The sequence below is a fragment of the Kuraishia capsulata genome, genomic scaffold (genome assembly GCF_000576695.1).
Source record: "Kuraishia capsulata CBS 1993 genomic scaffold, Kuraishia_capsulata_scaffold_4, whole genome shotgun sequence".
Classification (NCBI taxonomy): Eukaryota; Fungi; Ascomycota; class Pichiomycetes; order Pichiales; family Pichiaceae; genus Kuraishia; species Kuraishia capsulata.
Genome location: NW_019172953.1, coordinates 1,046,124 through 1,060,076, shown reverse-complemented (window position 1 = coordinate 1,060,076; position 13,953 = coordinate 1,046,124). Strand labels below are relative to the sequence as shown.

Here is a 13,953-nt window from a genome sequence, read left to right as displayed (position 1 = left end):
AAGAGCGAATCGGACCCGCTCAAACTTTCGTTGGAGAGCAATTCGGGAGACAAGCCGCTTGGAACAAGAGCGCGCGCGTTGAGTGGAAATATTCTAGGTTGTTCCGTGTGTGGGCTTAATCTTAGGGTTTTGATCGTTCGCTTGTGTTGTTGTGTTGTTGTGTTCTTGCTAGTTTGCTTTCTTGAGTGTACAAATAGACATGGCGTTGTCATCGGCGGCTCTGCCGAGGGGTCACAATGCCCTCAGCCAGATTAAGGCTGGATGCAGACGGTTTGGCAGAATAAGAGCTACGAAAAGAAATATTTCAAAGCTGGTTCTTCTTACATCGATTGTGGGTGTAATGGTGTTTGGTATTGTCAGCTTTGTGAAATCACTGCCCAAGGGAAAACCTTACGCATTCACAGAACTGGAGGCCAAGAAGATAAAACTGGAAGATACTTTGAAAAGAGACTTCATGAAAAAATTTCCCCTTTCCAAACGTGATCTTTCTTCCAAAAATGACGCGGTTTTTCAGGTGGGTTGTCGGGAACCAGATACCTCGAAGGAAAGAGCAAACGCTGCGTTTGTGATGTTGACCAGGAACGAAGAGCTGGATGGTGTTATCCACTCGATGAACTCCATGGAAAGACATTTCAACCAATGGTTCAAGTATCCTTGGATCTTTTTAAATGATGAAGATTTCACCCCAAAATTCAAGAAGACCGTTAAGCAACACACCAAGTCCAAAGTGCAATTCGGCAAGATTCCGAAAGCTGCGTGGAATTTTGCTGCCACCGAGGACAAAGAGGTTGTTGACGAGAGTATTGAGAACCAAGGCGATCGTGGGATCATGTATGGAAACATGCCCAGTTATCACAAGATGTGCAGATTCTATTCAAGCTATTTCTTCAAACATCCATTGGTTCAGAAACTGGAATGGTATTGGAGGGTGGAGCCAGATGTGGATTTCTATTGTGATTTGACCTATGATCCGTTTTTGGAGTTAGAGAAGAGCGGAAAGAAGTATGGTTTCACTATGGTTATCAAGGAGCTGATAGCCACTGTTCCTGGGCTTTTCAGGAAGACCTTGGAATTTGTGAGGAACGAAGATGTGGAAATCCCCGATTCCTTTAAACTGTTTGCGCAAGACTTCAAGTTCTACGCTGGCACCAATGAGGTTCATTATAAAGGAGTTACAAATAACGAGGAACTATTTGAACGACTGCAACAACGGACTCCGATGCTGCGTTTACTGAACAAGATGAACCAGCAAGGCGAGATCACTGAAGAAGATATTGACACAACCTCCATAAACTCGCTTGTGGATCACAGCAACAAAAGAGGACTACCGCGCTTGGGGAAGGACACTTTCAACGACCAACAGTACACTCTGTGTCATTTCTGGAGTAATTTCGAGATTGCAAGGACTGACTTGTTCACTTCGCCTGAATACCAGAAATACTTTGATTTTCTGGAGAAGTCCGGAGGGTTCTACAAAGAGAGATGGGGAGATGCCCCAATTCATTCGCTTGCAGTGGGTATGTTTTTGAAACTTGAAGAGATCCATTACTTCAGAGACATCGGCTACCAGCATACTACCTTAGCCCATTGTCCTTCCAACTCAATCGTCAACCAACTGCCCTACAAGCCCGCCAAGGACTATACCAAGAAACTGTCCAGTTCTGAAGAGAAATACTGGGCCAACCCAGACAAGTCTCAGGAAAACGGCGTGGGATGCAGGTGCAGTTGCCCTAAGAAGCAGGAAGAGATAGAAGATGCCGCTGGATCATGTTTTGACCTATGGGTTGGGCTAAATCACGACTTGAGGAAGCCCGAGACCAAGCTGGATTTGGACCTCATTGAGCAGAAAGCATTGTCGTCATATGAGATGTATCTACAGAAGCATAACTATGACGGGAAAGACTGGAAGTTGACTCCCGAACAGGTGAAGGAGCTTGAGAAACTTGTGCTCTAGAAAAGACCAAAATGCAATCTGAGCATGTTAATCAAATCTAGGCCTGCGAATGCGTTTTTGACGATGTCCCTCTTCCTCTACTGTTCCCTTACTATTCTTTTACACTGCGGCCACGCTAAAGTCAGACTGGCCCATTAATAATTTAATCACTTGACACTTAAGAAACAAAATTCGACATTTTCTGCTTCAATGAGCTATCACGTTCAAGTCCAGTCACATAGCTCTGACAAGTTGTATATGCAGGGTGCGCTCTTGCGTGCATACCCTAAAAACGATACTGCGATGTCATTGCTTGGTCACAAATAAAGGACAGGACTACTGAAAGGCATTATAGTATAATAATTGAGGATCAATTACTCTTTGAAGCTAATGTACAAATATAAAATTCCCTAGATATACCCCACCGACAACAAAAAGAGAAACCAAATGAGATACCAGCGAAGTCTGGGTGCGTTAAAACATCCAAACTGTTTAACCACCGAAACCATACAAAGTACGTCCCTGTCTCTTCAAAGCGTAAACGACATCCAAAGACGTAACAGTCTTTCTCTTGGCGTGCTCAGTGTAAGTAACAGCATCTCTGATAACAGAGTCCAAGAAGGACTTGAGGACGGCTCTAACTTCTTCGTAGATCAAAGCGGAGATACGCTTGACACCACCTCTTCTGGCCAGTCTTCTGATAGCTGGCTTTGTGATTCCCTGGATGTTATCTCTGAGAATCTTTCTGTGACGCTTAGCGCCACCCTTTCCAAGACCTTTTCCACCTTTACCTCTACCGGACATTATTGATTATTTGATTGTGTGATAGATGAAGAAGAAAAAGGAAACAACGGAACCACAGAAGGTGAAATGGTCCCTATATTTATAAAAGAAGCTTGGGCGCGATGTGTGTTGTTTGTTTGTGTACGCGAAGCATGATGGGAACTACACACGGGTGAGTAGTCCCCATACCCGGGGCAGATGTTAGTGCCCAAAAATGCAGGTGGGTGTGTATATTCCAGCACTGTTGGCGTGTTTACGTTTCAGCATCTGTGTGGTAAACAGACCAAACAACGCGCCCGAGCTGTCGTCTTATATAAATCCTTCTGTTCCTACCCTTATCTCCCAAGCTTTTCTACCTTTCTTTCTTCAGCAATCACCCTTTTTTCACAATGGCCAGAACAAAGCAAACTGCAAGAAAGTCCACTGGTGGTAAAGCCCCAAGAAAGCAATTGGCTTCCAAGGCTGCCAGAAAGTCCGCACCATCTACTGGTGGTGTCAAGAAGCCTCACAGATATAAGCCAGGTACCGTCGCCCTGAGAGAAATCAGAAGATTCCAAAAGTCTACTGAGCTCTTGATCAGAAAGCTGCCATTCCAAAGATTGGTCAGAGAAATCGCTCAAGACTTCAAGACCGACCTCAGATTCCAATCTTCTGCCATTGGTGCTTTGCAAGAGTCCGTTGAGGCTTACTTGGTCTCACTCTTTGAGGACACTAACTTGTGTGCCATCCACGCCAAGAGAGTTACCATCCAAAAGAAGGATATTCAATTGGCCAGAAGATTGAGAGGTGAGAGATCCTAAGCTTAATGTATTGATATACTGTTGATAAGCTGCTGCTAAGGTTTATTTCGTGGTGGTTCGTTAGGTTATTAATTAGGTTTATGTTTTCTATTTAAATGTATATTAGATGTTGGGTAAACACGTTTTCATTAAACCGCAAAAACATAGTAAGCTCTAAATATGATTGATAGTGTTGTTCTCAAAAATATATTATGTATTGCGCACTACCCTAGTCTACTAATTGATAGCAAGCCATAGACGTGAAATTAGGCGAACTATAACCCTCCATTAGAGGTCCAACCTTATTCGACTGTGTGATACCTGTATTGATTATTGGATTTTATTTCAAATAACTAACTTTGATCAATGTCACAAGCTCCAGAGATCCCAGAAATCACCGATTCTAAAGGCATTTCCCAATATGTCTATGAGCTGAGTGCAACCCCATATCCAGCATGGGCTCTTGCCGCTGGTCTGGTTACAACGCCTTTGATACGACCAACTCTAGTGCCGGCTGCAGCGGTGGATGCCGCACCAAAATCAACGTTCGGTTTTGGCGGAAGTAAGCTAGGTGTCAAATACCCAGGACTATCGTATCCTACCAATTTGTCGTGTTTGCTATTCGGGGCCACATCTGCATTGGGTGGTTATATGATCTATGATAATGATTTGCAGAATGGCTCTGGGTTCCTGGCAGTGTGGTCGCTGCTGTATCCAATTGTGAATGGTCGTAAGGCGATATGGACTCTGAAGCTGTGGCCCAAGCTGCTGGCAGGTCAGGCCTTGATCAACGCTGGCCTTTATGGGAGAAGGTTTATCTGGCCTTGATTGTTATAAAATATTGCGTGCGTTCTCGTCTGGTTGTATAACGTAGAGGTTGAGCTTTTTTTTGGTATATTTGATCCCTTGGGGTCTTGCACCAGATCACCAGCTCATGAATTGGTGCAGGCAAGGGATTTCTCTCCGCAAAATTCGTGTGAATAATCCCTTGCTGCATCATTATCTTGGTCAGTGATATAATTTTGGTTTAAGACACTCTGACCTGTGTTTGGCTTCACCACTTCAACGGTAACCAATTCCTGGCAGTCGCATATCTATCCGTTTCTTCATCCCTAAACATCTCAATGAACTGCTGGTCCAAAGGTCTCTCCTTCGGGTATGAGAACTTTCTGTATTCGTCAAATATCATTGACAAAGACCATTTCTGAAGTTTTCGTATACATCCCACCAAACAGCCTGTGCGGTGTTTTCCACGGTTGCAATGGATAAGTATTGGTTGGTTTTCTGGGTTCAAAACAATCTTGAGTGCTTCCTGAATCAGTTCCGGCTGTATCTTGACAAAAGGCTCTTTGTTTCCCTCCATGCCTATCTGGAAGAACTTGATGTTGTGATCCTGAATGAACGAGCTGTTTTCCTCGGGATAGTCTTCTGGAATCAGACATATTATGGACTTCAGCTTCAGCCGCGACAGAAATTCAAAATTATCCGTTCTTGGAAAGGAGGACCTGTAGATGTCCCCACATACTGCGGAAAAGTTCTCTGGAGGAGTCACCAAACCACCAGGCATAGACGTATTCGTACCCTGTGTTTCGTGCATTATGGACACCTTGTCGCCACTCACCTTCATGCTATATGTATCCGTCTCACCAATCTGGGTAATCGAATTGGTCTCAGTAACCAAAACCTCCGTCTTCTCGTCATCTTGTCGCCTCTTCGCAACTCCTTCTTCCTCGAACCCGTCTTCAAAGTCAAAGATTTCGTCAGCCATGGGGTTCGATTTGAATTTCAAGTGCTACTTGCTGAGCGCTATTGGCTGGAAATGAATGTGTCAGCTAGGTTTAGGAATAAGGAAACGATATATCTGGTGATATACGCCTATATATATTCACAGGCTCGCTGCATGTGGAAACTGGTTGTCTGTTGGATTGGCTGATAGGTAGTGTGCTCGTGCTAAGTTAGGAGGCAAGGTGATTCGCGAAATGGGTGCGCGCTCGAGTTCTTTAGTGTTGTTCTTTGAACGTGTAAATTTTGTCTTTTCTCGTTGAAATAAACGCTAAGCGAATTATCGAATCGATAGGAAATTGTTTAGGATGGTGGGTATCGATTTTTGTTTTGCTGAATTTCGGGGTATTAACCGTGTTTAGAGTGCCCTCTTCAACTTCTACTCGCTGTTACAGGTCATCATACTATTGGTTTGCACGTCCACCTACATACACTCAGCATGGCCTGCTTTGCTGGATAAGAATAAGACAGGAATCTTAGGAGTATTCTGGAAGTCTGCCAGAGTTGGTGAGAGACTGAGTCCATACATATCCATTTGCTGTTTAGTGATAGCTGTCAATCAGTTACTAGGGTGATGAATCTAGGTTATTCTCTGTTTGTGTTCTATTGTTCTTTAATGTCTGGTTTACTTTATTTGAACTCATACATCTCGGATTTACCTTGACAAAGCTCGCCTGCTGCTCTTGATCCAACAACCTTCTCAAGCTTCAGTCTATCAAACTTGCTGAACATGATTCTCACCATGGAGAGATTCAGGTCAATGATGTCGTTTTCTGATTCATCCTCTCCAAGCTCGTCCTGGATTTGGGCCAAATCTGACTTGACCTTGTTCTTGACGATAAAGTCAAGAATTTCAGAGTAGAACGTTGGGTCGGTTGGCAGTCCGTAGAAAATCACATTCTTGACTCCCTTGATGTTGTATCTCTTGTAAAAATGCAGTCTTTCTGTGTAAAGAATGAACGGATTTGAGGAAGGCTTTCTCTCAAACAAAGCTCTGTTTCTGGTGAGACTGCTTTGCGTGGAATATTCGTCAACTGCGAGGAAACCCACGTTGGTATCGTTCTGCAGATAATTTTTCAGGCGCAGATAATCGACATATGACGAGACGTAAATTAGCGTACCGTTATTGTAAGAAGCCTTGCTCCTCACCTGAGGCAAAACCACATTTTTAAAGTGTGCCAGTCTCTGATCGGGATCTTGGAGAGGAGTATCGCAGTCAAATCTCATGAAAACCTGTTTCAGTTGAACATCTTTGCTCAGAACACCACCACGAAGTAGTCTCCTTCTTTGCAAACTGACCGCAGAATTCACATCTGTGATCAGAGGTCTCACAGATACGTATCCTGCAATATTCTGGGACTTGTTGAATACCAAGTTATTAATCTCTGGTGTGGTGTACTTGGAGAAGGACATGATCTGTGTTAGGAAGTTAGCCTCACCGTTAATAGCCCACATGCGAACACGACTAAAGTCAATGGTTTTGGCCAACTCTTCCGATCTTGACGATGGAGGTTTTCCAACATATTTTCCAAAGATTGTGCTCACATGTTCCCAATTCTGCATCAACAGACCGTGGGCTTCATCCAAAATGGCAATCTCTATGGATGAAAGGAAACCATTACCCTTCTCCTTGATTTTCTTGTTATTATCACCTTCCAATAGAACCTTGAGTCCCAATGGAGATGCAACTATTATATCCGATTGCAAGAATGTGGAGTATAGTTTAATGGTCTTTCTCGTAAACTTCACACCAATGCTGAAGAAATCGTTGGAGTTACCTTTGAAGAATTTGACAAAGTCGTCTGGTCTCTTGTCACTCACAGAACCCAAGTCAAAATCATGATAGTATTGAGCCTTGAATTTTCCTTTGTTCTCAACAGTTTCCAAAGAAGAAAGAGCGATCAGCTCGTTGATAACCTCCCATGCGGCGTTCCTGGTAGGAACCAAGATCAACACTTTGGCGCGTGTGTATCCCTGATCTCTCAGTTCTGGCTCTTCGAGGTTTTTATCAGCACCCTCGCTGATCTTCTTCAAATACTTCTGCTTCTTTTCGTTGTTGGATAGAACAGAATCTCGAGTTCTCAGCACATGGTTCAAACAATGCAGCAAGTAGTAACGTCTGTAATTGTTCTCCAAATTTTTGTTTTGAAGATACTGTAAGTTAACGTTTTGATATTGGAGCATTCCTTTGATCCAATTGTAATCCAGTTCCGAGATATCTTCTTCAGAAAAGGCCTCTTTGATTTTCTTTTTAATGTTGACAGAGCTCCAGAAGCTGTTTGGCTTTGCTGGAACGTCCTTCAATTGTGCTATGTCTTCGTATCCTGTGCTCGTGCAAATGTAATTATCCTCATTTTGCACATACCTCGCCGTCTCGCTGGAAAAGTTTTTTCTGGATTGTAGCTCTGCCATGCGGTTTTTGAAAGCCTGGATATCTTTGTCAATTCTGTCCTCTTGATTAAAGTGAAAAACAAACGGGTCAAAAGTACCATTTTCTTCAACTTCATCAGAGTCTGATGGTAGCTCATCTTCCAGCTGAATATCTTCTTCATGCTGATCGCTCTCGTCGTCAGAACTGGTTTCTTTCTGAACTAGCGGAGCTGAATTCTCAGCTAATTCTGGCAAGGTTGAAGGTTCGTTGTCCAGCAAGGCAAGCAATGCAGAATAAGCTTTAGCGCTCGAACTGCTTGCAGATCTGCCTTTTGCTGAATCCTCGTCTTCGCTTTGTTCTTCCTCCGAAGATGTGTCTTGTGTATGAGTCTCCTGCGACTTGATAAGAATCTTAGGCTGACCTCTGCGCATGGTCCTAGATGTTGTCCTCAACTCCGTCCTTCCGGTCTTTCTTTTGAAGGGCCTCGGACCCAAGCCATCTGAGCTTCTTTTCATGGTGGTCTTGAGAAATAAGTGCTAAGAAACCAAACTCAACACACAATCCACTGTTGTACACGATACCAAAGCATGAAAAAATACTAGAGACAAAAAAATTGAAAGTGGGATCTGTCCCGTTTCTACGGGTTGGGTCGTGTACTTGCGTGCTGAAATTTTCGGCAGGTTTTTTCAACATCAAGGTGACGTTCCTGGACACGGCAGAAACCCCTTCAATCCCATAAACCAGTAGCTCATTCGTTCAAGAGGCACATTGGAAGTTGTGTGACTTTATTTAATCACAGTCACAAATTAGCCGCTGATACTTCAGAAGGGCATTGTATTGAATTTGGAACCCAACAACTAAGAAACCTAACAGGTTCTTCCAGCGTCAAAAATGAGTACTTCCAACTGCAGATTCTACGAAAACAAATACCCTGAGGTCGAAGAAGTCGTCATGGTCAACGTCCAGCAGATTGCTGAGATGGGTGCATATGTGAAGCTTTTAGAATATGATAACATCGAAGGTATGGTGTTGCTATCGGAACTGTCAAGGAGGCGTATCCGTTCGATCCAGAAGCTGATCCGTGTTGGCAGAAACGAGGTTGTTGTTGTTCTCAGAGTCGACAAGGAGAAGGGATACATTGACTTGTCCAAAAGACGTGTTTCCTCAGAAGATATCGTCAAATGTGAAGAGAGATACAACAAGAGTAAAGCGGTTCACTCCATTCTGAGACATTGCGCAGAGAAATTCTCGGTTCCTTTGGAGACCCTTTACGAGACCATTGGATGGCCTTTGAGCAAAGAGTTTGGTCACGCCTACGACGCCTTCAAAATCTCGATCACGGAGCCCTCTGTGTTCGATAAGATCGTCCCACCATCGCCAGACATATTGGAGGAGCTGAAAGGATACATTTCGCGCCGCCTGACTCCACAGGCCATCAAGTGCAGAGCCGATGTGGAGGTGTCTTGTTTCAGCTATGAGGGTATAGATGCCATAAAAGAAGCCTTGTCGGCTGCTGAAGCTCTTTCCACAGAACAACACCAGATCAAGGTCAAGCTGGTTGCTGCTCCTAGATACGTGCTTACTACTCAATCGCTGGATAAGCAGAAGGGTATCGAGATACTGGAAGAGGCCGTTGAGAAGATCAACGAGAAAATCACCAAGTTTGGTGGTGCCTGCAACGTGACCATGGCTCCTAAGGCTGTTACTGCCACTGAAGACGCTGAGTTGCAAGCCTTGCTGGAGAGAAAGGAGGAGGAGAACGCCCAAGACTCTGACGATTCCGAAGACGACGACGAGGAAGATTAGAGTGGACTTGAGCTTGAAGCGTGGTGTTTTGCATTGTGTGGGGAAAAACAAAATATTTTATTGATTAGTGGATTGTAGATGTGTATGTAATTGAGTTCTCTGTAGAGGACGGAACCGTTTATCAACCTATGTGTGTAGAATTGTGACTATGTTCATAGCACTAGAATGCTATTATGCTGGATGTTTTTAGGGTGTGTTTCTGACGCAAAGATAGCAAGTTTGTTTTTGATGTTCGATAAGATAGCTCCTAAGCATCTAGATATGCAGGCACTGGCTGGAATACCTTCAGGAGCAGTGCCCAAATAACAAATATCTGGAAAAAAATTCAGCAGTGGGTTGAAGAATGAGACAGAAAATAATCATGTCTACCTATATTCCAGAAAGTCTTGTCGCACTGTTTCATACAATGTGTTTTGACCCTCCATCTGATTTATGGATAATTCTGTAATTTTTCAGATTCTTGAAAATTATAGTACACTCTCTCAACAGACTTGAAAAATTTATTAAAAAGAATCCAAAAAAAGGCGAGGAGCCCAATAGAACTTCCTCAATATTGACAACAACTAATAGTCATCAATTTCCAAATAGTTTTTTATATCTTTCACTCCATGATAAGAATGTCATAAGAATGTCATGGTTCGTTTAGATGGTAATCTGGGATTCTGGGGTAATGTGCCAGGACCAATATGTGGCCTGCTTATCACACTATCTGGGGATTTCATACAAGACATCCATCGATTTCTTCTTTTACTTTGACACATATCCTGAGTTTTCTGTGGACTTTTGGTGAGCTTTCAGCATTTACTACATCCACAAATGTCAATTCGTCCTCCAACTCATGCTGGTTCTTGGTACAGCAGTAGCCGTGGTCAACTGGACAAACAGATGACCCGTTTTCTGGATGCTGCTCCTGATGCCATCAAAGGAGCGAGGGTACTGATCGGACCGTAAGTCTGCGTTGAGTTTCCATTGGCTTGAAATAATTTTCGAGGCCTTTTTTTGGGACTTGAGACTAACATTTTGTTCTTTAGACACGCAGGTTACTCGTACGCTGGCGAGACTTTGGCAGAGACTTATAAGGCCTGGGATGCAACAGATGTGTACGTACCACCGGTGGCTATTGGCCACTTCTACTGCCTTGCTATTTTCTCATTTCCTTCCCAAATTGTACTAACTATCAAAGGAAACGCGTCTTTATCATGGGACCATCGCACCATGTTTATTTCAAAGGACATGTAAAACTTACTGGGTATGAAGCTTATCAGACGCCTCTGGGGAACGTGCCTGTCGATACCGAGATCGTCAAAGACCTTTTATCCAGAAACGACTCGTTGTTCAAGGTTATGTCCGAGCAAGTAGATGAGGATGAGCATAGTTTTGAGATGCATATGCCTTATATCTACAAGATGACAGAGAATCTCCAAAAGACTCCAACGATTATACCCATTATGATATCGCACTCGGATGAAGACTTTGAAAAGAGACTGGCGAGTTATCTGGCGCCTTATTTTGCTGACAGATCAAACACGTTCGTGATAAGCACAGACTTTTGTCACTGGGGAGATCGGTTTGGGTATACGATGTACACTTCGGGAGATCCGTTCACGTTGACTGACGTAGGATACAGTCTGGAGATGAAGCCTAACTCGCTTCCCATCTACAAGTCAATTGAAATCCTAGACAAGGAGGCAATGAAAATTATGTCAACCATCTCGTACAAGAGCTGGAAGCACTACCTCAAGGTGACCAGCAATACGATTTGTGGTGCGAAGCCGTTGAGTGTGCTGATCTCCATGATGGAGGATTCCGGGAAGGCTGACACCATCAAGTGGCTTGGCTATGCTCAGAGCAACAAGGTGTCGAAACCGTTCGACAGCAGTGTGAGTTATGCCAGTGGCTATGCGATTGTTTGACAGCATCTTTTCATTTCTAGTGGGTTCTGGTTTCGATTGATATTTAATAGTTTTTAATGATTTTGTATTGGTTTGTCAAAAGTCGTGCAATGCACATCATCTGCACCGGAGAAGGCATCTCAGCCGGGACCCGAATAACCATGACGTGCCTATAACTTGAACTTTAGGTTTTGGCGTATTCGAGTGTTAAAATATCAACAGGTTTACATGGACAATTAGGAGGAAGGGGAAAATATATCAAATAGATTTTCACAATGAGTGACTCAAAGATATACACAAAGGTAAGCATACACGCGATTGTACCGTCCATTGATGTGCACCGTGATGATCCGAGTACTAATCTCTGATACTTTAATAAGGTCAAAGCAGCAGATTTGCGCACAGAACTGCAACAATCGGAGAAGAAACAAAAAGTGGTGGGAAGAAAAAAGCTTGTACTGAAAAAAATACTGGCAAACATAACCTTGGGTAATAACGAGATGGTGGAGCTATTACCAGAAGTGGTGACCATCTTACTCACTAACCGGAACGACTTGGAAGTGAAGAAAATGTGTATATCGTGCCTCAAGACATATGCTGAGGTGAGGCCTCATGAGGCCGCAAAGGCAATTGAAGTTTTTGAGAGCGATCTGGCGAATGGTTCGCCCTACGTGAAGGCTCTGGCCTTGAGAACAATCTCTTCTATTCCGACAAAAGAGTACATCGAGAGAACTGCAGCCGAATTACCCGTTTTCCTGGGTGATGCGAATCCATATATAAGAAAAACAGCTGCTTTGGGTGTGGCCAAACTTTTTGAAAAGGATCCAAGATTGGGGCAGGAATATGGTCTGCTAGAAAAACTCAACAACCTGTTACACGATAAAGATGCCACTGTTGTTTCGTCAGCATTGGCAGCCTTGAATGACATCATTGAAAGGAGCCCTCAGCTGAAGCTGTCAATTGAGTACAGAGACGCGGTTACCCTTATTGGGCTGTTGGGGACGTCCGATGAATGGGGTCAAGTGTACATCTTGAATTCGTTACTGTCGTTTGTTCCGTCTCAAGAGAGCGAGGCTGTTGAGTTCATCGAGAAGGTTATGCCGTATCTTCAGCACTCAAACAGTTCTGTGGCTTGCAATGCCCTCAAGGTGATTGTTTACTTGGCTAATTATGTCAAACACCCAGAGGACGTCCTTCCTGTGTTACCCCAGAGAATCAGCAGTGCTTTGACTTCCATGCTTTCGAAATCCTCCGAAATTCAGTTCTTGATATTGAGAAACGTGATCCTGCTGCTCCTTACGAAATCGAAGCTGATCCAATTGGATGTAAAGATGTTCTTCTGTCAATATGATGACCCTATCTATATCAAGGACACTAAGCTGGAGATCATCTATCTATTGGCAGAGAAAAGCAACGTTGGCATTGTTTTGAATGAGCTAGAGGCATATGCTACTGAGATCGATATACAGATGGTGAGGAAATCCATCAGGGCCATTGGTAACTTGGCCATCAAGATCGAGGAAACTGCTAGCGAGTGTGTGAAGGTGTTGCTGGATCTTTTGGAGAATGACATCTCATACATCGTGCAAGAGACAGTCGTTGTTTCTAAGAACATTCTCAGACGGTATCCTAACCAGTTTGAAGAGCTTATAGAGTCCTTCAGCAAACATGTGGATTCCGTGGAGGAGCCGGAAGCAAAGTCTGCTATGATATGGGTCCTGGGCCAGCGTTCGAGGAACATTGCGTCGTCCACAAAAATGCTAACTGCTTTTTCTGAAGGTTTTCTGGAGGATCCAGTTGACGTTCAGTTATCGCTACTGACTGCATCCGTGAAAATTTACTCGAGGAGCCGGAGTCTGGATTCCTCGCAGCAGCAGGGTGCCGAGGAGCTCATGCTGAAGGTTCTCAAATTGGCAACCGAAGAAGTGAATGACCCAGACTTACGGGAAAGAGCCTTCTTTTACTGGCGAATTGTTCAGCAGAGTGCCTCGCTGCAAGAAGTAGTGGATGTTTCTCTTCCTGTGATATCAACTGATTCGGACAAACTGCCAGAACGAATTCTGGAGGAACTGGAGCTAAGCATTGGAACTCTGGGATCGATATACCTAAGGCCAATATCGCATGTGTTTCGTCTGGCAAAACCCAAGTCGCTTGCTTACAGTCCTGCCCTTCAGAAACACATCGAGGGAAAACCCATCTCCAGTAACATGGAACGCCAGGTGAGCATTAGTGAGAATGTGAGAAGCACCTCATCAAACGGTCAGTCTGTTCAACCCGAGAGCAGACCAGATAGGCGACCCCTCATTGACGTGGAGGTCCATCATCCACATACCAACGCCAATGGCGAGAAGCTCAAACAGGTTCAGTCCTTAGAGGATGAACCGGAAGGCTCCAACATAGACGGATCGCTAAATGCACCTAGAGATGTTCATACCAGATTTCCATCTCATTCATCTCAATCTTCCACCAAGACAAGCTCGAGAAAGTCGACTTTGGGTCGGAGAGCGTCCATCTCACTTCTTAGCAGGAAACTGAGAAACCTGTAATTGGAGCAGGATCATTGGGACTAAAAGTTTCTACGTACCTTAGACAATTACAACCACTGCA

At 43.9% G+C, this 13,953-nt stretch overlaps 10 protein-coding genes across 10 annotated transcripts; 7 read left to right on the top strand and 3 right to left on the bottom strand.

Moving 5' to 3' along the window:
- Nucleotides 1-199: 199 nt before the first annotated feature.
- On the top strand, nucleotides 200-1,954 carry KUCA_T00003678001 (uncharacterized protein; the record flags this gene model as incomplete). Its single annotated transcript, XM_022602116.1, has 1 exon — nucleotides 200-1,954. One exon carries the CDS (start codon nucleotides 200-202, stop codon nucleotides 1,952-1,954), a length of 1,755 nt encoding a protein of 584 aa, XP_022459692.1.
- Nucleotides 1,955-2,425: 471 nt separating this feature from the next.
- On the bottom strand, nucleotides 2,426-2,737 carry KUCA_T00003677001 (uncharacterized protein; the record flags this gene model as incomplete). Its single annotated transcript, XM_022602115.1, has 1 exon — nucleotides 2,426-2,737. The coding sequence occupies one exon, from the start codon at nucleotides 2,735-2,737 to the stop codon at nucleotides 2,426-2,428; it is 312 nt and encodes a 103-aa protein (XP_022459691.1).
- A 368-nt stretch (nucleotides 2,738-3,105) lies between these two features.
- KUCA_T00003676001 (uncharacterized protein) lies at nucleotides 3,106-3,516 on the top strand (the record flags this gene model as incomplete). The annotated part of the gene is made up of 1 exon (XM_022602114.1): nucleotides 3,106-3,516. One exon carries the CDS (start codon nucleotides 3,106-3,108, stop codon nucleotides 3,514-3,516), a length of 411 nt encoding a protein of 136 aa, XP_022459690.1.
- Nucleotides 3,517-3,861: 345 nt separating this feature from the next.
- Nucleotides 3,862-4,323, top strand: KUCA_T00003675001 (uncharacterized protein; the record flags this gene model as incomplete). Its single annotated transcript, XM_022602113.1, has 1 exon — nucleotides 3,862-4,323. The coding sequence occupies one exon, from the start codon at nucleotides 3,862-3,864 to the stop codon at nucleotides 4,321-4,323; it is 462 nt and encodes a 153-aa protein (XP_022459689.1).
- A 226-nt stretch (nucleotides 4,324-4,549) lies between these two features.
- Nucleotides 4,550-5,263, bottom strand: KUCA_T00003674001 (uncharacterized protein; the record flags this gene model as incomplete). Its single annotated transcript, XM_022602112.1, has 1 exon — nucleotides 4,550-5,263. One exon carries the CDS (start codon nucleotides 5,261-5,263, stop codon nucleotides 4,550-4,552), a length of 714 nt encoding a protein of 237 aa, XP_022459688.1.
- A 644-nt stretch (nucleotides 5,264-5,907) lies between these two features.
- Nucleotides 5,908-8,163, bottom strand: KUCA_T00003673001 (uncharacterized protein; the record flags this gene model as incomplete). Its single annotated transcript, XM_022602111.1, has 1 exon — nucleotides 5,908-8,163. One exon carries the CDS (start codon nucleotides 8,161-8,163, stop codon nucleotides 5,908-5,910), a length of 2,256 nt encoding a protein of 751 aa, XP_022459687.1.
- Nucleotides 8,164-8,539: 376 nt separating this feature from the next.
- On the top strand, nucleotides 8,540-9,454 carry KUCA_T00003672001 (uncharacterized protein; the record flags this gene model as incomplete). The annotated part of the gene is made up of 1 exon (XM_022602110.1): nucleotides 8,540-9,454. The coding sequence occupies one exon, from the start codon at nucleotides 8,540-8,542 to the stop codon at nucleotides 9,452-9,454; it is 915 nt and encodes a 304-aa protein (XP_022459686.1).
- Nucleotides 9,455-10,270: 816 nt separating this feature from the next.
- Nucleotides 10,271-10,405, top strand: KUCA_T00003671001 (uncharacterized protein; the record flags this gene model as incomplete). The annotated part of the gene is made up of 1 exon (XM_022602109.1): nucleotides 10,271-10,405. The coding sequence occupies one exon, from the start codon at nucleotides 10,271-10,273 to the stop codon at nucleotides 10,403-10,405; it is 135 nt and encodes a 44-aa protein (XP_022459685.1).
- A 248-nt stretch (nucleotides 10,406-10,653) lies between these two features.
- KUCA_T00003670001 (uncharacterized protein) lies at nucleotides 10,654-11,367 on the top strand (the record flags this gene model as incomplete). The annotated part of the gene is made up of 1 exon (XM_022602108.1): nucleotides 10,654-11,367. One exon carries the CDS (start codon nucleotides 10,654-10,656, stop codon nucleotides 11,365-11,367), a length of 714 nt encoding a protein of 237 aa, XP_022459684.1.
- A 479-nt stretch (nucleotides 11,368-11,846) lies between these two features.
- KUCA_T00003669001 (uncharacterized protein) lies at nucleotides 11,847-13,892 on the top strand (the record flags this gene model as incomplete). The annotated part of the gene is made up of 1 exon (XM_022602106.1): nucleotides 11,847-13,892. The coding sequence occupies one exon, from the start codon at nucleotides 11,847-11,849 to the stop codon at nucleotides 13,890-13,892; it is 2,046 nt and encodes a 681-aa protein (XP_022459683.1).
- Between the last annotated feature and the right edge of the window lie 61 nt (nucleotides 13,893-13,953).